The following is a 24,000-nucleotide window of genomic DNA, read 5'->3' as shown; positions in this document are numbered from 1 at the left end:
CCTAAAAATCAAAGCAGAACCTCATTTGCTTTCTCTTACAATTAAGTGAAACTGCATACGTGCTATCCAAAATAAATTGATATAGTTTCAAAATCATTACATACTCCAGACATATATAAAGAAGAAATTTTTAAAATATATCTGTTCAATTAAAATTAGTAGTTTCTCTTTCCTCCAATAAACTCTCACCGAGATAAGCACACTTGAGTATAACTGTTCAACCTTCGTAACAGGACCATCAACTAGGTCATAGTACATGGTATCTACATGGATATCATTAAAGATCTTGTCAAATACTTTTCCAATATCCTAAGGTACAATATCCAAACCCTGCATTTTCTCTAATCTAGAAGTTTAGCAATGCTGTCAAAAAAGGCAACCATATTATTCCAATATGGTTTGCTTCCAGTAACCTATGCTAATTTATAATGACCCTGATCTTTCCAAAAGGACCCACAGGTGTTCCAGAATCCTGCCTAAGAGGGACATCGAGGTCACCAGCCCCAGAGTAGTGATGTGATTTTGGTGTCAACGTGGGTCTGTATATTACTTCCATCATTTACTTGCTATGAAATCTTGAACAACATTTCCAAGTCTCAGTTTCCTTAGTGGTAAATGGTAGTGAAAATGCTATTTTATAGGATCCTAGTGTGGAGTAAAATAAGATAACATATAAGTCCTGAGCACAATGTTTGGCCCACAGTGGGACCTCAGATGATGATAGCTATAATCTGAGAAATTCACTTTTTTCTCCCTTTCTGAAAATAAAAAAAATAAAATAGAATTTAAATTTACTCTTTCATGCTTTCATGGCACTTTCCTCATTTTCTCAGAGAGACGTTAAATTTCACAAACAGTGGAAAATAGTTCTCTCACCTTAAGTTATCTCAATATGCATTATCAAACACACTCCTAGTCAGGAGATGCCAGACCAGCGAGTACACTCTTGCCATTCATTTCCTCATCTCGCCATTCAAATCCCTCTTATTCATGTTTGTGCTACTCAGTTTATTTTGGAGATCATCATTCTCTGTAGACTCCCCTCTGACAAGCTTACTGAATAGAGAGAGATAGAACAAGGTCTTAGAAAAGTCAGGGAAAGGTAGGACCAAGAATATGCCATGGGAAGGAAATAAACAGAACCGTTGAATAGCTCAGTATCTCCAGGGCCAGGAGGATCAGGCCTTCCTTAGTGCACGTGAAGCAGGGCTTAACAAAGCCCAAGGCCCTCCAGATGCTCCAGCTTCCCAAGTTGTTGGAAGGACAAAATAGAGTGAGCAGATGGAGAATACCCTTTATTGATTATCTACTATACTTAAAGCACCCTGCTAGGTGCTTTGTGAATTTACCTAAATTAATACACATACACGTACACAAACACAGTGACAAATATACATCACTGAAACTCAGAAAACATAAGTAACACACAATTAATAAATGGTCTGACTTCTGATCCCATGCTCTTTTCACTACACCACATCATTTGTTCAGAAAATATTTAATGAACTCTTACTATGTTTTTGGTATGAGAAATATGGCGGGCAATAAAAAGGTAATCACACAGAAGCAGGCACTCACAATGCAGGGTGACAAGTGCTATAAAAGTCTGGGGTGAGATGGGAGCATATGGGAAGAGCATCCAGCCCTAACTGGGGGTCAGTAGAGGAAGCAATGTCTTAACCAGAGAGAATGAATGTGAATTGGCCAAGGAAGCAGAAATCCAAATGGAAGGATTTGGGCAGTGCAAACACCCAAAGGTAAGAAAGAGCACTGTAAAGAGCTGAGGAGCTGGAAGGAGGATGAAGACAGAATAGTGAGATATGAGAAAAGAGATAAGTAGGGACCAGAGCAAATACTGCCTTTTAACCCATGTTGGGCTTTAGGCTAAGAGTGACTGAGAGTCACTGGGAGGCCATATGCAGAAGAGAGATGTGGTAAGATCTTTATGGAGGGTAGAGGATCAAGATTGGAGGCAGGGGATCAATTAGGAAACCATACAAGTGAGACACTATGAGGACCTGCACTAGAGAAATGCAAGCAGATGGTAAGAACAGGTCAGAGACATTTAGGAGGTAGAATCGATGAGATGATGTTAATTCCATGAGGGTGAAGGAAGAGAGAGAAGTTAAGAATGAATCAAATTTTTCTTTTCTTCTTTGTTTTTGAGACAGGGTCTTGCTCTATTGCCTGGTCTAGAGTACAGTGGCATGATCATAGCTCACAGCAACCTCAAACTCCTGGGCTTGAGAGATCCTCCTGCCTTAGCCTCTCAAGTAGCTGGGACTACAGGCATGTACCACCACGCCCAGCTAATTTTTCTATTTTTTATAGAGATGGGGTCTGGCTATGTTATCCAAATTGGTCTCGAACTCCTGGCCTGAAGTAATCCTCCAACCTCGGCCTCCCAAAGTGCTAGGATTACAGGTGTGAGCCATTGCGCTTAGCCAAATTCTTCTATCTCATTCCAAAAGTCCATGTTAAAATACCTATACAGGCTAGGCACAGTGAATGGGCGACAGAGTGAAACCCTGTCTCTTTAAAACAAACAAACAAAAAATCCAAAAACATCCCACCTATACAGCTTCTCTAGGTTTTTGCCTGATAATGTTTAATTTTTTTCTATGAAGTTGGAAGCAAGATCATCTAAAACTGAGAGAGGAGGTGGCAGGAAGAGATTTAGTGAAGATCTAAAACAGTCACTTTCTAGAATGAAAAAGAGCTGGGCAGAGAACTATAGGTCTCCACGAAAGTTCTGGAAATGGCCCAAATGGGGCCAAAGGTAGTGAACTAGTAGCCCTCATCTGTGCAGATGTGCGAATTTCTCCAGCAGCACTCAGCAGCCAGGGTGAAGATGCAAAGACAATGAACAAATAGACTGATCCATACAGTTTTCCATGACAGACAGAAAAGACAGACATTAGGACAGAGGAGTTAAGGATATGAGTAAGAGAGTGGCTGAAGCAATGAAATATAGCCTCTAAGCTGAATACAGAAGTGGAGGATAGGTATGCTAATAAAAAGAAAGCAGACTAGGAACTAGGAAAGGGTCGAGGAATCAGAGGACTCTCATAAAAGCATTTCCCAAAAGGAGTTTCTCAGACACTAATTATGTAATATGTTCATCGCTGATATGCTTTTCATAAAAAGCTTTTCAAGGTCAAGTAAGTTAAGGAAAGCCTAGGTAGGTACTGTAAGTTTTAAACTGGTTTCCTTCCTGCACTACTTGCAGGGCATTTAATAAGCTAATAATATATACTGTAATTCTCTAATAATTTATCTCCGGGATAAATACTTCTGATTATTGTATATTATCAATCTATCCATTTATATTTATCAGAGAATTTCACTGAATGGGTATCTTAAGGAACACACTTTCAGAAGGTCTGCTCTGTGAAATGAAAGGTAGGGACAGTAGAACACTTACAAATAAGTGTTATGTTACCAGGTAATAGCTTACTAAGGCAGGAGGATTACCTGAGCGTTCTCTTAGCTGTCAGAGGTATGACTCTTTAATCCTACTACAAGTCAATACAAAAAAACCCAACAAGATTTGACTCTGACTATACTGTTATTAGTATTCATTCGTGAAACCAATATCCTAAGATATCTACTATTATGTGGCACAGGATTCTTACCAGGACAAACCTCACAGTTTATCTGGTCAAACAACAGACACATAATAATGTACATACACACAAAATAAAAACCTGGCTGAAAAGAATGGCTCTTCCTCAGATACCAACAAGGTATAGTTTCCCTTCAGAGCAACTAGAGCTACCAATCGAGCCCCAGTTCTGTAAGACCAGAAAATTCCTCCATAAAGACAGCACCAACTGAGTAGATTTGGGCTGAACAAGATAAAAAGTCCCAGTCTTCTCTTTGCTGAAGTTGCTGCTCTCCCAGAGTCACCCACAATGAAATAATCTCAATTACCCCCACCAATTTGGTGACAATAGATTCTTGACCTGGTTCTAATCTACTTATTTGGCATAAAAAGTCCTAACAGCTGACTTCCTTAAATGACAACCAACCTGCTTATACCCAGTGTCAATCATTCGGAATTCAAACTGGCACAGACCAGTATGGAAGGAAAAAGTAGAGATCCATGCGTAAATATTGGCTGGTGCCAGATCATGAAGGACTTTGGTTACACAGCTGAAGCCTGGACATTACATGGGTAATGAGGAGACCCCAGAGATATGTGAACAGGAAGAGTGGGAGTAGGAGGGTGTAGGTAATGCCATCACTGCTGAAAACCGGTTTGGAAAGTTCTTCTTGGGATTATGACTGCAGGATCCATGCCCACTGCTTTTAAATAGATCAAATGTTAAATATTTTTTGTCACTTTTCTCAATTACCCTTCAAAAAGGTCTTTGAATAATTTTGCTTCCTAGAGGTAAGGAAAACCGGTCTGTAATTTCTAGCATCGTGGATAATGTTAGAAAAACTGACAAGAATGTTATATCAGGCAACTCACTTGAAACTCCAATGGAAAAGGAGATGAAAATCAGAATCTTCAGCACACAATGTAACATTTTAGAGATTTTAGAAAGCGAAAAATAATATACTACTATAATCTTTTTAGGGAACAAAAATTCTAAAGATACATTAGCAAACAAGGCTTTGACTGAAGTGACATAAGCTGAGACCTCATACCAACTAATCTCGTAAGCTTTAAAGAAGATTTAGGTCATGAGGAAAAACAAAACCAAAATAATTATGTGGTTTCAGGACAAGTAAGTCTTCCCTCAATAACTTCTTTACATTCTTTACTATTGCTATACTACAGTATGACAATCCCTAGGGGTTATACTAACATCACTTGATTAGATTTTTGGGAACATCAAAGTCCCACATTACAGAATGAAGCCTAACTTGCAGAAACTTAAAATACATGGAAAGTTAGTTCATGGGATTTAAAACTTGCTGAGACACATAAAACAACTACAACTATAGTAAACCATTATCTGCTCAACTTACAAGTAGATTTTCCATAAAATCTCTTGTGACAAAAAAGTCATACCTATTATATATAATTTGTTATAACAAAATTATAATATATATTGATTTCTGTGGTTGTCAAAGCCAAAAGTCACTACACAAAATATATGGAAATCTGTGATATAATTTTAAAGTATGATGTTTGATAAATCATCATCACTATCTCTTCCTTGAAATATATAACAGAATGTAATCTAACACGAATTAGATTCTATAAAGACTTGGTTTTTTAACCACTGTATATACGCTGATGTTCAACTATATTACTACATGAAAAACTTGTCTATATAGTTTCATAGGGAGCTCAGTAGCTCACTAGAGATACAACAAAGTACTCAATGATCTTCTAACTGATCTGTTAGGAATCATGAAATTTGAGTAAAGGAAATTTATCAGCTTGTGGAAAAATGGCACTACACCTGATGGGAAATGTGTTAGCTGTTTTACCATAGGGTCTTTTTGATATGCAAGGCATATGACTTGTTCCGTAACACTAGCTGGCTTTGGAGGCCACAAGACCATCCTTTGCAGTTGAGTAAGGCATGTTACGGATACTACTATAGTATCCATATAGTATAGCATAGTATAGAATAGGCAGAAGGCCTATTCTGGTCAGAAGCCCAGCTAGGAATTTCAGGAAATCTTAAGATTTAGGATGATTTCCAGGGCAAAGGCTCAGGAGACCCACCAGTGGCAGGGGATAGAAAACTCATACTCCACCCCCAGGATTAACCACATAGCAATCTGTTTGCACTTTGTGCTTCATGACCTTCCCCTTCCAAAGAACATCTGCCCCATAAAGGGCTATACATCATGAGGAAATGTGAAGAAAGCAGCAGCAGCAAGCCAAGTGACTTGAAGCTATGAGAGGTGAGACCTCACAGGGGGGAGTAGCAAAAAGAAAGGGGTGGGCAAAAAGAAAATGGAAATACTAGAGAGGAAATTCCAATATCCATTTGCAGTACTAGCAACTCACTTGAATATTTACAATTTTCTGGGCTCTACAAAGGTAGAAGTCATGTAATCCTGCTTTTCTGTCATTTAGAAGCAATACTGTCTAGTGCTTAGACTTTGACACTAACCACACAGAACTAGGGTAGTAGCAGGAAGGGATGAGAAAGGTCAGTTGGTATGAAGAGATGATTAATTTGTTTTTGCCTATCACTGTGAAATCACAATGTCCTACATGTTTAACTGCAGTTTTTTTAAAAAAACATTTTTTAAAAAAAGAAATGCTAGTTTGTGAAAGCATCCCTATCTTAATCACTGTGTAAGCAAAGGAGGCCAGAGAGTATGTCTTAATCATCATTTTGGCCCCTGCAGCACTCCTGGCACTGTGCCTCACACATGATAAGCAGCAGTAAATATGCGCAGAAGCAAACCTTCTCTATGAGCATCCCTGTCTCTCCTTTCTAGTGTTTATTTTCCCACTTCAGCCCTTATTTCTTCCCATAGCTTGCATTGCTCTGTCTCTGTGGCTTAACTGATAATTTGAACAACATGAAATAATATTATGTTGTAATTATTGAAACAGAATATTAGGTTCACTTTTTTAATTGGAAAAGTAAATATTAGGAACACTATCTTTTTCATTCTAAAATACTTTAGAAATTAAATTATGGGTTAGCAGCCTTCAACAGAAAAACGTTCCGTAACTCTAAGTTAAAGATGTGTTGCTTTCTACTATGTGAAAATAAAATTTTTAAAAAGTTTACTTGTGCCATACTCTTTTTTACTGTTACATAAAGCCAAGAAATAAAGTTTGTCATAATTGGCTATAAAAAGTAATAAAGAACTACCTGGTTTCTAAGGAAGTATACTTTCAAAACATTCAATGGGAAAAAGCCACATACTTTTCATAGTTCCATCTTCTTCTTCCTCATCCTCACTGTTTATAACCATGGTCCCCAAGTCAGATTCTAACATGGTGCTATTATGTTCAATCATGGTCTGTGCCCCTTCACTCATCGTGCTTGTGGCCCGCATTGTGCCCACGCTCTCAGAACTAGTCTTCACCATGGTGTGGGAATCCAGCTCATCTTCATCCTGCAAGCAAAATATTGTAATGAAGAAAGACTTTTCTAAGACAACTGGATTTCCTAATTTCTTAAACAACAACATGGATATATTATACTTTTAATAATAAAAATACTACTATTACTACTAATTTTAATATAGGGACATACATACAAATGTTATCATACGAACCAAAATTATCCAAAATAACCTGAAGCTTTAGGTAATTAAACATCAAGGAACAGAAACTGTTTGATGAAATAGAAGGCTGCTCTTGCTTTTAAAATAAGGATTAAGATAGGCAAATTAGCAACAGATGCATTACAAAGAATACCGTGACAAAATAATTAAACATACGAAAGACAGGATCTTTAAGATAGAACATGTTGGCACTTTCTATTACAATAAGCATAATAATGTTTACAATGTTGTACAACAGCCATTAGCTTTTTCTTTTAAATTGTGGCAAAACATACATAACATAAAATTTACCATTTTGACTTATTTTTTCCTCCCCTTAAGATAGGGTCTTGCACTGTTGCAAGGGCTAGAGTGCAGCTGTATCACCATAGCTCACTGTAACCTCAAACTCCTGGATCAAGAGATCCTCCTGTCTCAGCCTCCTAAATAGCTGGGACCATAGGCACATGCCACCATGCCCAGCTAATTTTTCTATTTTTTGTAGAGACAGGGTCTCACTATGTTGCTCAGGCTGGTCTCAAACTCCTTGGTCTCAAGTGATCCTCCTGTCTTGGCCTCCCAAAGTGCTAGGATTACAAGCATGAGCCACAATGCCTGGCCCATTTTAATAATTTTTAAGTATATAGTTCTGTGGCATTAAGTACATTTACAATATTGTGCAAATATCACCACTATATATTTCCAGAACTTCATCATTATCCCAAACAGAACCTCTAAACCAATCAGATAATAATTCCTCATTCCCTGTTTCCCTAACCCCTGGTAACCTGTATTCTACTCTCTGTCACTATGAATTTAACTATTCTAGGTACCTTATGTAAGTGGAATCATACAATATATGGCCTTTTGTGTCTGGCTTATTTCACTTAGCATAATGCTTTCAAGGTTCATTCATGTTGTAGTATCTGTTAGAATTTCATTCTTTCTTAAGGCTGAATGATAGTCCATTGTATGTATATACCACATTTTGTTTTCTCACTCATTTGTTGATGGATATTTGGGTTGTTTACATCTTTTGAGTATTGTGAATAATGCCACTGTGAACATTAGCATACAAGTATCTGTTTGAGTCCCTGTTTCAATTCTTTTGGGTATATAACTAGAAGTGCAATTGCTGCATGATATGGTAACTCTATGTTTAATTTTTTGAGCCCCCAAAGTGTTTTCTACAGTGGATAGACCATTTTACATTCTCACCAGCAATGTATAGCATTCTAATTTCTCTACATCCTTGGCAATACTTATTATTTTCCATTTTTAAAAAATAATAGCCACCCTGATGGATATGAAGTGGTATTTCATTGTGGTTTCATTTGCATTTCCCTAATGACTACTTACGTTGAGCCATCTTTTCACATGCTTATTATTGTCCCTTTGTATATCTTCTTTGGAGAAATGTCTATTTGCCCATTTTGAAATGGATTGTTTGGTTTTTTATTGTTGTAGAGTTTTACACATTCTGGAAATTATACATTGCAGATAGCAATCCTTTATCAGATATATGATTTGCAAATATTTTCTCCCATTCTTTTTACTCTGTTGATAGTGTTCTTTAATGCATGAAAGTTTTTAATTTTGATGAAGTATGATTTATTCATTTTTTTCTTTTGTTGTCATATCCCAGCCATTAGTTTTTAAACGTTTCACAGAAGAACCAAGTCAGTAATGGAAGTATGAATAAAAAAATGCTCCTTAGAACATTCACCAAAAGATATACTGGAATAGGGCCATAAATATAAACTAACAAATTCTGTTTGAAAGACCAAAGAACCTGCTACTTAGAAGAGCTTGATTATATAAAGAAATTCATTTACATCTATTCCACTTTTAGTAGAAATATACAAGCAAAATCTAGTTCTGGCAGAGGTCAAAATGTAAATGTGAAGAGCAGGAACATCAATGTTGTATCTTGACAACTTAGGTGGTTTGACATAACAATAGTTTGACAGTTGTTTGATACCGCTCTTCTTCTTAAACCTGCATGATAAGCTTGGGCATTATATCTCAAAGTCTTCTGTTCTTCTTTCTTGATGCTCTTTCTTTCAGAAGACCTCTTCATTCTCATACCTTCCACTACATGTATGTACCTTACTTACATTTAAATTTTTACTTACTTGAGTACTTAAGTTTGAGGTGCAGGCTTACAATTTTAACAGCTTATGTCACCAGCTCCTATTCAAAGAGTCCCAAATTATTTGGTCCATTCTAGTCCAAGCCACCATCTTATCTCACTTGGACTATTAAAATGGCGCCCTAACTGTTCTCACTGTTTCCATTCTTGCCCCTTTTAGTCTCACACACAGAGGCAGATCGATCTTTTCAAAAGACAAATCACATCATGTTACTTTCCTGCTGAAAATTCTGCATTTGGCCTTTCATCACACTTAAAATCAAATCCAAAACCTTTATCACGGCCAAATGTGATCTGGCCTAGTAACACCTGCCAATCTCATCTCCTATCACATTCCTTCTTGTTCCCCAAGCTCTAGCCAGGCTGGGCTCCTTTGCTATTTCTTGAGCGTTCTAAGCATGTTCTCCCTTGAAACTTTAAATTGGCTGATCTCTCAGACTGAAATGCTTTTTCACAAGACAGCTTGATTATTTATTTAACTGAAGTCTCTACTTAGATGACACCTCCTCAGTGAGGCTTTTTCTGACCACCAATCTGAAATGAACCCACCATCATTCTCTGTTCTTTTGTATTATTCACAGCCTGTACCTGGTCTTCTTTACCACTAGAATATAAGTTTGATGAAGGCAAGAGACTTCTTTTTAACTTCTGAATCCCCATTGCTAAAATACCTGGCTCACAGTAGGTACTTGATAAATATTTATTTAACAAATGAATCAATTTATATTTTCATTTATTAATTCATTCAACAAGCATGTATTGTACATTTGTAATAGGTCAAGTAGTGTGCCAGGTATTGAAGATAAAAAAATGAATAAGACATAGTTTCATTCCATTTTGGGTTTTTTAGGGAGTTTGAGGTCTAGGAGAAATCCACTGACATGTGAGCAATAAATTTGTTCACGCCTCTTAAATGCTATAAATGTTGATAGTACAGTAGGAATACCAAGAGTAGCACCTCTAACTCTGCCTTTAAAAAGTAAAGATGGTCTCACAGGGGAGGCTGCCCTTGAGTTAGGTCTTAAAGGATGAGTAGACTATATATGTAACATAGATACATAAATTTGGGTAGGGTGGTTTATGTTACAACTTCTTTTCACATCAGAACTACACTCATCATACACATACCTTCTCAGCTCAGACACCCTAAGACTGAATTAGTTGTCATACTTTTGTATTCCCATAGCACCTTGCGCTTATGCTGATCATATACTTGTCACACAATACTGTAATTATCTATACACTTGTCTTGTCTAACTCCCCTGTTAGACTCTAAAATCTATAATGGCACTAGCCAGATCTTGTTAACAGTTATATTCCTAACATTCAGTACAAAGCACTGTTCTTATTATGTAATCTATTGAATGAATATTGAATCCCTCATTATGAGGTAATGCCAAAGTACAGAACTAAGGACAATGTTATGTGAGTAATACAATGTTTTGATTATAAAACACAGAATGGTAATTGGAGATACTTTGGGATGGGAAATAATGCTATTAACTAGAGTTATTCAGTTGCTCGTTCATTCAATAATGATAAAAATAGTTATCATCAATGAGTTGGAAGTACTATGCTAAAGTCTTTTCATAAGCTATCCCCATTTAATCTTCTTGTTAACCCTCAGAGGTATTACTGTCACTCTTGTGCAAAGGAACCTCAAGCTCAAATAGGTTTAATAATTTGTCTAAGGTCATACAGCAAATAAGTGTAGAAGCAAGAATTCTAACCAGGTCTATCTGATTTTAAAGCCCAAGATCTAACTTCCAATTATATAAGGCTTTTAAACTACAGCATTTCTCAAGCCAAATTTAATTTATACTAGAGGTTCGTTAGAGCATGTTTCATTTTGCTAAGAGAAAGAAAATAACATAAACAGACTGATTTGCACTTGGTCAAAAAGCTATTATAATTTTAAAAAATGGCTGGGATTTATTTTTTCCAGTAGGCCCCACTGAGGATGGAGGAGAAAGTTATTTTCTATCAGTGTCTTTTTAAAATCTGCTAGTTTAATATCTTATTTTATCATGGCTGCAACCAGTTTATTCCCAAAACACTAAATCTATTTTTACATGTGTGAGTCATTTGTCTCATCCTTGTAAGATTCAGTGCTGTGACCATTACACTTAATAAGAAACATAACATCTGGTTGGTATGAAACAATACTTTTAGCCTTCCTATATTATACATTGGTAATGAATCTACAAATGGATAACGAAGCTTGCACCTCAAGATTCACATAACTGGCTAGATAGTATATAAAATAGTAAAAACACTGAATCAAGTTTGGAAGGGGTCTTACTGCATATTATTTTTACTTACGTTAGTCACTTTGCTTAAGAATGCTAATCTAATTTACAAATTGACAGTAAAAAAGAAAATAGCAATTAAAAAAATAGCATGAACACTCAATGCACTAATGAGAGGGTGACACCCAAACAGAAATTAATGAAGTACATATGGAATGAGAACAAGTTTATATGAAACTAGAAAACTCAAACACTAAAAATTCGGTGATGGTGTTGAAAACTTTTCAGCAACAGTTTTTACTTTTTAAAAATCATTAACTCTAAACTTATCCTTGATATTTTAGATTATTATTAAAATTACATTTGATACCTGTTACATTTTTATAATGAAACAGTTGTTTATAATGTTTTTTCAAGGTTATATTTCACTTACATATACTCTGTTATTCCTCACAAAAGAAAAGCAGAAGAAAAACATGTTGATACTTTATCAAAAAAGGTCTGCAGAACAGATGCTTCCTCACTGTAGAAAGAAGCCAATTCCAGTAAGGAATACAATAGCATTTTCAATCAGTGGCCATCATGTGCCAGGAATGCAAAACAGAGTACTGATGATAATCCAGTTTATGAATCATAAAATCCACATGGAATATAAATATTTGAAAACATTATTAGGAAATCCTCCACTGCTAAGACAGATTTATGCTATAATAGTCTGAGAAACAGAGACTTTGCATTACATATCTTTACATTTGCAATATCTACCACCTTAAAGTATTTTTTAAATATTCTGTTACTAATTGAATGATTTTAAGAATATTTACAGAAACATTTTAGAAAGTATTTGTCATTTATAACACTAAAGAAATAGTCAGACTACTCCTTAGTTAAATAGGTGTCCTAACTGGCAAATATTCTAATTTTATTTTTCTTCTTGAAATGATTAAACACTTCTTCACTGAAAATGCAATCAGGTAATAGTACACTATCACTAAAAGAACAATAATCTTAATGGCTTTCATTCAACTGGACAATTCTAATGAATATACATTCTGCTACAACATGCAAAAAATTATTCTTCGGGAAAAATATGTAAGATATGTAAGTAAACCAATTATATAAAATATTGCAATATTATAGTGGTCTATCTTTAAAACCTCTTAAAGATGCAAAGGAAATGACAAATAATAAATGTAACAAACATATTACAAATGAAAAGCTGAGCTGTCAAGATAGTAAGGGAAATCTCCAATGACTCAAGACAGATAGTGCTGTGATAATAAGCTAAATCTTAACGTGGGGCTACCCTAGAGGCACATGATGATGGGGGTGGGGTATTGGTGGTTAAATAAGGTTTATATTTTAGTGGATAAAGGGGAAAAGAGAAGTCTTTGGGTTATCTCCAAAGTAGAACTGAAACTTCTACATAAAGCTGGGAATCTTAAAGGTCTACATCCTCAGTAAAAGGGTAAAAGCAAGAAAAAATTTACCCACAAGCACAGGAGATAACAAATTTCATCTGAGCTATAGGTAAGGGGGAGACTGGGATGTCTCCCTTTAGAATTTACAACCAGGTGTTTGCCTTTCAATTTTACATTACCCACATCATCTGGGTCTCATACTGAGAAATTAACCTAACAGTAGGGTAGTTAGTACCCCAGGTGCTTGATGGAAACAAATGCAAATCCATCTTAGAGGGACTCATACTCAACCCTCAACCTAGAAGTCACATCATTCTCAGAGATAAAATCCAGCTAAACATGAACTCATAGTCCCAAAGATAAACACATGAATAAACAACCTACTGAGAATGGGTAGAAGCAACAAACAGAATTACTCTTACTCCTTAGAATTAAGTTAGTTCCCTTTAGAAAACTGGATCTTAAGACAAAAATTAGGAAAGAGTAGAAAGTGGCATTCTAGATTGGAGAAAAAAGAAAAAACAAGCACAAAAGAAGTAATATTCTTGCTAGAATGAATGGAAAGTAGTGAGTTTGATGTTATTAAGAGATGTCTTATAGCTCATGTAATGTTTTGAACACTGGGAGCCAGCAAAGTTACTTGGCAAAGGTGTGATAGGAACCTTGGAAACTAAAAGATAAATTAGACAATGGCAAGACTGAAGAAAGAGACTGGAATCAGAAGGTTTTTACTGGAATTCAAATTTGAGGATAATTACAGCCTGTTCTAAAAAGGGTTCTATAATAACAGAAATGACAAGATGAATCTGAAAGAAATCATGAAAGAAGAAATCGACATTTTCTAGAAACTTTCTGGGCAGTCAAATATAATGAATTAACAATAACTCCCATATATTCTGAACCTAAAGAGATCAAACTGACTCTAAGGAGAAAGTCATGAAAGATTCCAATCTGAATAAATGAAGACAGGAAAAAAAAATAGATAACGCTAGTTATTTGTAACCAGAAAGTGGCTTCACGGACTTTGCCACTTTAGCACATGATAGAGGAATTGAAACCTAATTATTTATTTGTAGTGAAAGAGTTGAATAAGAAATCAACAAGGCATGTGCAGTGCAACTTCAAGGAGATGAGAATAAAACTGGGGAAAACTGTGGCAAGAATCTTTCACTTCTCTATCTGTGCATAACTGGATTAAGGAGTTGGTAATTACTTGATGCTAACATGCTAACCTGTGTCAATAAATAAATTTTACTCATTGAGTTAGAAAAGGCAAAAATCAAAGGGTACTATTGTACATTTGCTTGTATGTCTCAAATCATGGAAGAGCCCTACTAAACTAAAAATTCTATAGCAAAGTGAAACTATTGATGTGACTCAATACAGCATTACCTTTAAGTTGCATCCAGATACAGTAAAAGAAAGCACTTATCCCATTGTCCTTCTTATCAATACACAAGGTGGTGCCTGTTTCTTTTTTCTGTGTTACAAGTGAAATACTCTATTGTATATAGGTCAACTGGTTAACTCTGGTCTCTTTGGTACCATGTTCAATCTAACTGAGCTAAGACCTACTGAGAAAACAGCAAAAATATTCTCCTTCAAACAGCTTCCCTTAAGCACCACTTCAATATCTGACAGGCTGAGAAAAAGTAATAAGTTGGTATTCATCCATTAAAAATTACTAAGATTTGCAGTATCTGAAAATCTGTACCAAGAACGAACTTCCTTCCCACTGATGTAAGTAGGTGGTCCTTTTCTTTCACTGCAAAACCAGCATAATAGCTTGTACAGCTGCTGTCTGACATACCTGTCTTTAGCAAACAGAAACTTCATGGATCCTAACTTTTTGCATGTTCACAGGCATGTTTTAAAGTTACATCAAAGCTTTCAGGATCTCCAAAAGTCATAAAAGACTTGTTCATCAGTACAAGCATAAATGGTAAAACAGCGTGTGGGCAGGACTTCAGAGGCTACATGATGCAAGACTGCACAAGTTTTTGGCATTATACTACAACTTTCCAAACAAAAGATTATCTTATGTCCCCTTTGCACAATGCTGATATACAACAGAGTAAATTAAAAAGTAAAAGCAACCTTAACTATGACTTTTCATTTTTCTCTGACAGCCAAAAGCATGTCAAAGGATTAACAAAATATAAAGCAGCTTATAAAATCAAATATTAAAATAAGAATTACACCTCTAAAAATTATGTTCTTACAAGCAGTTTAGAAAATATCCACAAGAGGGCACCAAAGACAAAAGACTAAAATTCTATTAATTGGAGATTTATACCACACGTTCACATAAAATAGCTTATAAAATTTATTAAGATACTATAAATGTATTTCAGAAATATAGTGGCCACTGATAAATTTTCTAAAAATGAGATATTTTAAAATACTATAACCACTGTCATGTCACTATATTTTTATATAAGCAATGTTTACATTCCTTAAGGACAATGGATGTCTTCTACATTTGGTAATCTCCATAACAACCTGCATATAATAGCAGGAGCTCAATGAACAGTTGTTGATTCCACAATATTGACAGAAGCATACAAAAGGAAATAACAAACATCAATTTATCAATTCATTCTAAATTGCTTTTATATAATAAAGACTTTTGATTGTACATCTTATGTTCCTAGAACAAATACAATGAAGGGCCAATAGGTCTTTGAAAAGAATTTCTTCTTTTCCTCATTCTTTCTTTCTCTTACTACTTTTCTCTTCCATTATGATAGTGTTTAAGAGCAAACAAAAATTTTAATAAACATTTAACAGAAGAAATATTACATAAACTTAGAAATAATAATATACTAAAATGATTAGAAGAAATCAATCAATAAACTTCAAAAGGAGACTAGCAGGGTGCAATGGCTCACGTCTGTAATTCCAGCACTCTGGGAGTCTGAGGTGAGAGGATATAACTGAGCTAAAAACTACTGAGCCCGAGAGTTTGAGACCAGCCTGGGCAACATTAGCTGGACATGGTGGTGCAGGCCTGTAGTCTCAGCTACTTAGGAGGCTGAGGCAGGAAAATGGCTTGAGACCAGGAGTTCAAGGTTACAATAAGCTATGATCTCGCCACTGCACTCCAGCCTGGGAGACCGAGCAAGACCCCATCTCAAAAAAATAAAATTTAAAAAAAAGGGAAGATAGCTTAAAACACACTAAAATAATAATACTGATTTTAACAAGCAGCTTACATTATTGAAACTTCTGATACAAATTAAATTCTTGGACAGAGGAACATCAGGGCAGCAAAAAAACAATCTCCCCCTCAACCCAAATATTTATCAGCAACCATTGCTGAAGAAATACCCCATGTACTAGTATGAACCTTATTAATTTTTAAATGCAAATACATTCTGTGTTGATGATACTCTTGTGGCTCTATCCTGAATAATAAGGAGTAAAAGTCAGGCAAAAAATATTATAAAGCGGTTTTATACATATATTTCTTGATTCAATAAATATTTATATTATAATATATAATATCTACCAGGTAAATATATTTATATAATACTTACTGTGTGCCAGGCAGTGTGCTAAGATACCATCTTTGTCCTTGAGAAATGTACAGTTTAGTGGTTCAGTACACCATAGGAGCAGAAAGAAGCACTTGCCTAATTCAAGCCTGGAAGAACATCATGAAAGGTTCCCTCTTTCCAGAGGAAGCAATTGCTAAGATGTATAGATAAAAGCAGCAACCTCTATTTTTCTTTAAACACTTTTTAAGCAATCCCATCTATGCTCATGGTTTAACTACCAGCTGCTAAAAGTGCTAATCCCCTAATTGCCTGAGTTCTCCCCTGGGCTTTGGTCCTGCATATCCAACTGTCCACTACACAAAATGACTGAGATGACCCATGGACATCTCAAGTGCTACAGTGATCTCATCTTACCCAGAAAGACACCTTGGAGTGAATACTGCTGGAGAATACTTCAGTAACTGTGCAAAAGACAGAATATGGGCAAAGTGAAAAAACAAAAGACTATGACTATTCTATAAAGAAGTTTGGTTGTGAATGATTTGTTCTTTTTTTTCTTTTTTTGAATGATCAAAAGATAACTACATTTTTAGACTGAGGAGAAAGCGTCCAGAAGAAAAGGATAACATGGCTGACAGAAGAGACAAACACAGAAGGGGCCTTTTGAGGGAAATGAAAAGCTAAAAACCAAGAGCAATAAAACAACAATTATTCTTCTTTACACATATCTCTATTACAGTACTTGTTATTCTGCATTATGATCAGTCATCAATTTACTTGTTGTCTTACCCACTAGACTGCAATCTTCTTGTAGGCAAATACCATGTCTTATTTTTCTTCTATACCAATATTTATGAATGGAAAAAAGACAAATCCTCTGAAACAGGGAGACAAAGAAACATAGTGAAGATACAGAAACATATTAAAGTTAAAGGAAAAGTGAGGTTTAGTTAGTACAATAAGAAAAAAAGTTATAAAGACTATAAAGGAAGAAATAAACTATCTTTACTTGCAGATGACATAATTGTCTGTATAGAAAATTTCAAAGAATCTACAAAAAAACTCCTAGAATCAATAAGTAAGGCAAGGCCACAGGATGCAAGGGCATAAAAGTCAATTGCTTTCCTATATATCAGCAACAAACAAATGGAATTTGAAATTTAAAAATTTTTTTTCAATAATACCAGAAAAAAAGGAGACAATTAAGTCTAACATATTAAAACATGTACAGGATCTGTGTACAACTGATGCAAGAAATAAAAGAAGATCTAAATAAATTGAGAGACATTCCATGTTTTATGGATTAGAAGACTCAATACTGTTAAGATGTCATTTCTTCCTAACTTGATATATAGATTTGATTCAATCCCTATAAAAATTCCAGCATGCTCATTTGTAAATGTTGACAAAAAAATCCTTTACATAGAAAGGTAAAAGGCCTAGAACAGCCAATGCAATACTAAGAAAAATAAAGCTGGAAGATTCACACTTTCCAATTTTAAAACTTCTGTAACACTGCAGTAATCAAAACAGCACAGTATTGGCAAAAGAATACACACATATATCAACGATACATCAGTGAAACAAAATAGAACTCCAAAACAGACCCACACAAATAGTCAACTGACTTTTGAAAAAGGCACAAAGGCAACTCAATGGAGAAAGAATAGTCTTTTAAACAAATGGTGCTAGAACTAAACTCCACATGCAAAAAAAAAAAAAAAATTCTGTATCTTACAGCTTTCACAAAAATTAACCCAAAATGTATCACAAACCTTAATATAACATGTAAAACCATAAAACCTCTAGAACTGTGGTTCTCCAACCCCCAGCCCACCAACCCATACGACTCTGTGGACTGTCAGCAACTGGGCCACACAGCAAGAGGTGAGCAGCAAGCCAGCAAGTGAAGCTTCGTCTACATTTACAGCCACTCCCATCACCGCATAAGCTCTGCCTTCCATTAGATCAGCGGCAGCGTTACATTCTCATAGAAGCACAAACCCAACTGCAAACTGTATGTGCAAAGGATCTAGGTTGTGCGCTCCTTATGAGAATCTAATGAATGCTTAATGATCTGACGTAGAGCTGAGGTGGTGATGCTAGTGCTGAGGAGGGGCTGCAAATATAGATTATCATTAGCAGAGGAGTTTGTATAATTATTTCATTATATATTACAATGTAATAATAATAGAAATAAAGTGCACAATAAACATAATGGGCTTGAATCATCCCGAAACCATCCCCCCACCCCTACCCTCAGTCCATGGAAAAATTGTCTTCCATGAAACCAATCCTTGGTGCCCAAAATGTTGGGGACTGCTACTCTATACCATTCCCAACACTACCATGAATGCTTTTTAGTAACAACAAAATGTTACATTTCAGAATTGTATAGAAAAAGCAATTGTGTTAAAGCATATTCATTAAAAGGTGGACTTGCCATAAGCAATTTAGGTATTTACAGTAAATATTAAACAAATATAGAATCAACTCACACTAAAGATTTGGGAATATCTTCCACTAACATCCAGAAAAGAAATTCTTACTATATAATAAAGTTGACCCATCTTAGCACCAAATTTATACCACATGCTCAGAAATGCTAAAAAAAAAAAAAAAAAAGACAATCTTTGTCATATTTAGCAATGCTTAAACTAACACAAAAACTTTGATATTGGGATTAACCTGTTTAAAAATCTCTGTTTGCAATTTGTTTAATTATATAAATCTGTACAATTACCTCAGCACCTATCAAAACATGTCAATTTGTCAAGATATATTCTCATCAGACAACCTTTTCCAATAATAGGTATAAAAATCAAATTCAGAAGGCACTATTTCCAATCATGTTCCATATTTTTCTTGAATAAAAAATATGTAAAGAGGTTTGTTTATAATAGTTACCTAGGGTATAGGTATATAGCACTAAAATTTTATAAAACAACATATCTTGAAATGGCTATCATATACTATTTCCTTTTCAAAAGCTACACTGTGAGTTGATGGAAATGTCAATTTAATTTTAGGCCACTGATTTTTTTCCCCAACTGTAGTAAGCCAAACTGTATAGAAATAAATTAAATTTGGAAAATTTTTAAGTTGATATTCGTATAACCCATAAATTCTCTGAAAATTATGCTCACACAGAATGGAAAAAGTAGGATCCACAATGGACCCAAGTATTAATACTGAATACGAAATATATCTCTTATAATGTAGCAAAATTCGATATGGTAGATTTCACAGTTCTGAAATTTTAAAGTCAGAGAAAGAATTTGATCCATATTATCTCAAAATTTAGCTTTATGAAATTTTTCAATGGTCCAATGCCAAACTGGCTTTGTGTCATTCTAGCCCAGTCACTGGATAAGGGCCAATTCATGGTCTAGACTAGAAATAGCTATAAAAGAGGCTACCAGAGAATACAGGTCCTCTGGGCTAAAAATAAATGCAGAAGCAAAATTTGGCAACACAGATCTCCCACCATGCTGAAAAGACCTTTCATCTCTGAAATAATCAAAAAGAGGAAAAAAGGAATGGAGAAAAATCTCATTGAAAACACCTGGTATAACAAAATATCCATCCAAAACCTTCTATCATAGTCTAAAAGGCCGCCCTGTCCCCAATACTATCGCTAATCAGGTATTGGTCAAATGAATCCCCCAAGTTGGAGCCAATTCAAAAAAAGAACCAGTAAATTTCATGGGTTAAAGGTAACCAAGATGAGTTGCAAACACAAATCAGAAGAGGTTCTAAAGCAACAATCTTGACTTCAAGGATACGCATGTTAAAGCAAGCACAGTATCAATTAGATAAGGAGGGGTCTAAGATTGTATCTCTGTTCCATCACCTAGAGAAAATTACTTTGTAAAATACCCAGTGTTTCAGAAAAACAGAGATATAATTTACTTCTGTTCTAATCAACTACAAATTTGGTATGACTTGCCTAATTGCCCTTATTTCTTATAATGGTAACTTACAAAAGTTTTCCCTTCCCTGCTTGGATCATTTTGATTTACAACTTGTCCAGAACAAACCAGAACTGAATAGACTATAATTTTTCTTTAAATTGTGCTAATATATGCATACTCAAGGAGTTTTTTAATCATCAAGATATACGAACTGTTTTATAGATTTTTTTATAATGAGATCATATTACAAACTCAATATCTAAAATTATAATTTTAGAACATCCAAGAAACAACAAATGGCAGGAGCTTCCATTAAAATGGAGGACAAAACACATGAGTTCATGCCTATCTCTCCCAAAATCCTTCCAAAATCATGATAAAGTTACAGAAAAGGATAGACCTGTAAAGAGAAACAGCACAGGCAAGGAGAAACAGTAAATATGAGATGTTAGAAAACATCTGGAAGTTAGAAAAAAAAATTATAAGTTACAAATGCATATAAATATATAAATAGCTAACTCAGCAGACCAAAAACACTCAGAACTTATGCTTGCAAGCCCAAAAGTCCCAAGAAGCAAGAAAATTCAGAGTAGTGAACCCCTAACATCTTTTATAAGCAAGATTTATTAGTTGACTAATTCTGCTCTTAGATACTAAGCTGCCAGAAGGTAATTGTAGCACTTCTCTCAGATATAATCACTAGATGTCTGAAGAAAGTCCATGAAGTAAAAAGTCAGAGATCGAAATAAACACAAAGGAAACAGAGACAAGGCAGGGAGTGAAAGAAAACTCAGAATAATAATAATAAAACAATAATGAGGAAGAGGAAGATATCTTAAAAATTAAATATTTGCTATGAAAAAAAGAGCAGGGTTGGAAGATAAACTTGAGGAGATGTCAGAGAAAGAACAAAAAGAGAAAAAGAGGACCAAAAAAACAGAAAAGATAAGTGTAAGGTTTGAAGACCGGAGTTCACGGGAGCGGCTGCACGGTCGAAAGTTAAAGCACCCTCGCGGGTTTCAGCACCAAATGTAAGGTTTTTTGGAGTGTCGGGCACCAGAGAAAGAAAGAGGAGCAGAGCTGAAAGGGATAAGTAAAGAGGCTTTATTGGAGCGCTCCCGGGTGGGGGTTACGTGTCCCAAGAGAGGGACCCGAGCGAGCTTCACGGGACCCATGGAGTGGGACCAGAGAAGTTGCCCCACCCAGAAGTCTGGGTGGGCTTATATATGAGGAAGAATGAGAAATTTCTTTGTTTCAGCTTTAGGGCGGGTATTGAGGAATAGGAGGGGCTTCTTTTTTTCATTAGGGAAGGGAGGGGTGCCTGCCACCAGCCTTACAATAAGATCTTTGAAAGATTAATTTAAGAGGTCCAATAACCAAATAAAAGGAGTTCCAGAGAGAGAGAAAGAAAAAAGAGAGAAGAGACTGTGAAAAGAAATAGCAAAAATAAATAAATAAATAAATAACATAGAACTGAAGGGTATTTCAAGACTTAAAATGCCGAAAGACATTATACACAATGAATGGAAAAGATCTATACCAAGGTATGTTATCATGAAAATTTTAAATAACAAGGAGAATGTGAAGATCCAAAAAACTTTTAAATTCAAAGAACTGTGTATCAGAATGGCATCCGTCTTCTTATCAGCATTACTGCTGAGCAAGGAAACAGAGCAAGGCCTTCGAAACAGTAAGAGAACATTATTTCCAATCCAGAATTTTATACCCAATTAATCAAGGGTTAAGGTACAATAAATGGTCAGATATGCAAGATCTGAAAAAAACAGCAAATGCCAGGAAGCTACTGGGAAATGAGGTACATCAAAATAGGAAAGTAAAACAAGAAAGAAAAAAGAAGAGAGAAGATCCAGGAAGCAAGAGATACATTACAGAAGAGAGGAAAAGGAAATTCACAGGATGATACTGAAAGGAACTTTCAGGATGACAGCTGCTCAAGACTCCCAAAGGGCAATTAGTTCAGATTAGAAAAGGATAGAGGACTAGAGAAGGAATGAGTCAAGAAAAGAGTGTGGCACTAATAAATTAACTGTTTAAACATACACAGAGGGGTTGACAGCTCCTACAGAGAGTTTGGAAATATAGCATTTGTGAACAAATCAGTGATGGTACATATAGAACTAACAACAGTAACAAAAACTCAGACAATTATTAGCTCCAGAAGTCACAAAAAGAAATCACATGTAATCATAATATATTATGATGTTTGTGAACAGTATTTCTATAGTCATAACTATGTAGGGATTTCTTTTAATTGTGATTTAATTACATAGGGAAAATCAGAAATAACAAGTAATCAATTCTTTTAAAGGATTTCAGTTTGTTGTCAATTTTATCTCAAATATTCCTTACTAAATAAAATTTATTTTCCATGAAATAAAGGAATAAGGATCAATAAAGACATTTTCTTTACAGGTGTTCCTCAAATTTTTTTTAATTTAAAAGCTACATTTATAAAAATATCTACCAACTCGTCCAAACCCATTTGGCCATTTAAAATTTGTTTTAAAATGCTTAAAAGAGGCCAAGTGCGGTGGCTCACACCTACAGTCCCAGCACTTTGGGAGGCTGAAGTGGGAGGATCGCTTGACCCCTGGAATTCGAGACCAGCCTGGGCAATACAGCCAGGTCCCATCTCTACAAAAAACTTAAAAATTAGCACGCACCTGTAGTCCCAGATGCTTGGGTGGCTGAGGCAGGAGGATTGCTTGAGCCCAGGAGTTGGAGGCTGCAGTGAGCTATGATCATACCACTGTACTCTGGCATGGGCGAAAGAATGAGACCTCATCTCTAAATAAAAAAATGCTGGAAAAAAAATCTGAATCTATATTTGTTCAAATCTGATCAGTAATGTTATTTTCATGGCCCTTAGGTAGCAAAGCCAGCAGTAATCACCACCAAAAAAGCCAAAAAATAAACAAAAGAATAACAAAACCAAAAATCCTGGCTAAAATGTTATAATAGCAGTAGTGGTGGTATAAGTAGGAGCATTAATAAAAATGAAAGCTCAACTTTACTGAGCATACTATATGCAAAACACTGTTCTAAGTACTTATATATGTATTCTTTTTTTATTATATTCTCATAACAAATCTATTTATAGATAATGAAACTGAAGCAGAGAGATTAAATAACTTACTTGTACAAAGACATAAAGATATTTGGGAACAGACTTGGGATTCAAGTCCAAACAATCTGTCCTGTTCTTAGATAATTCTATCTCTCATTTAACTAACTAGGTACATTAGAGGCTTCTGGACTGACGTGGGCTGATTCTTCTGCTGTTCTATTCTTTAGATCAAAATGTTCCCAAAAGATAGACTGATTTGAAGCTCCCTATTGAACAGGGACAGGGGGAGTGGGAGACCATTCCGAGAAATGTTCACCTGGAGGCTATATCACCATCTCTAGTGGGATTTTCAAAGCATCCTGGCATTTCTCCCCACATTGACACTGAGAATTACTGCTTCAGTGAATCACGTTTAAAGGAAAATGCCATTCTTCAGACATTAATGACCATAGCCTGAAAAGCTTTGAGTTCAGACCATA

At 35.4% G+C, this 24,000-nt stretch overlaps 1 protein-coding gene across 3 annotated transcripts in view; it reads right to left on the bottom strand.

The window, feature by feature from the left end:
• Positions 1–24,000, bottom strand: part of STK3 (serine/threonine kinase 3) — a 277,013-nt gene that overhangs the window by 86,476 nt on the left and 166,537 nt on the right. For all 3 annotated transcript variants that reach the window (XM_045560703.1, XM_045560704.1, XM_045560705.1), the window contains exon 9: positions 6,855–7,047. In XM_045560703.1, coding sequence (XP_045416659.1) covers positions 6,855–7,047 — 193 coding nt within the window. The remainder of the gene's footprint in view (positions 1–6,854; positions 7,048–24,000) is intronic.

The sequence above is a fragment of the Lemur catta genome, chromosome 9 (genome assembly GCF_020740605.2).
Source record: "Lemur catta isolate mLemCat1 chromosome 9, mLemCat1.pri, whole genome shotgun sequence".
Lineage (NCBI taxonomy): Eukaryota > Metazoa > Chordata > Mammalia > Primates > Lemuridae > Lemur > Lemur catta.
Note: the sequence above shows the minus strand (reverse complement) of the source record. Positions and strands in the feature narration are given on the sequence as shown.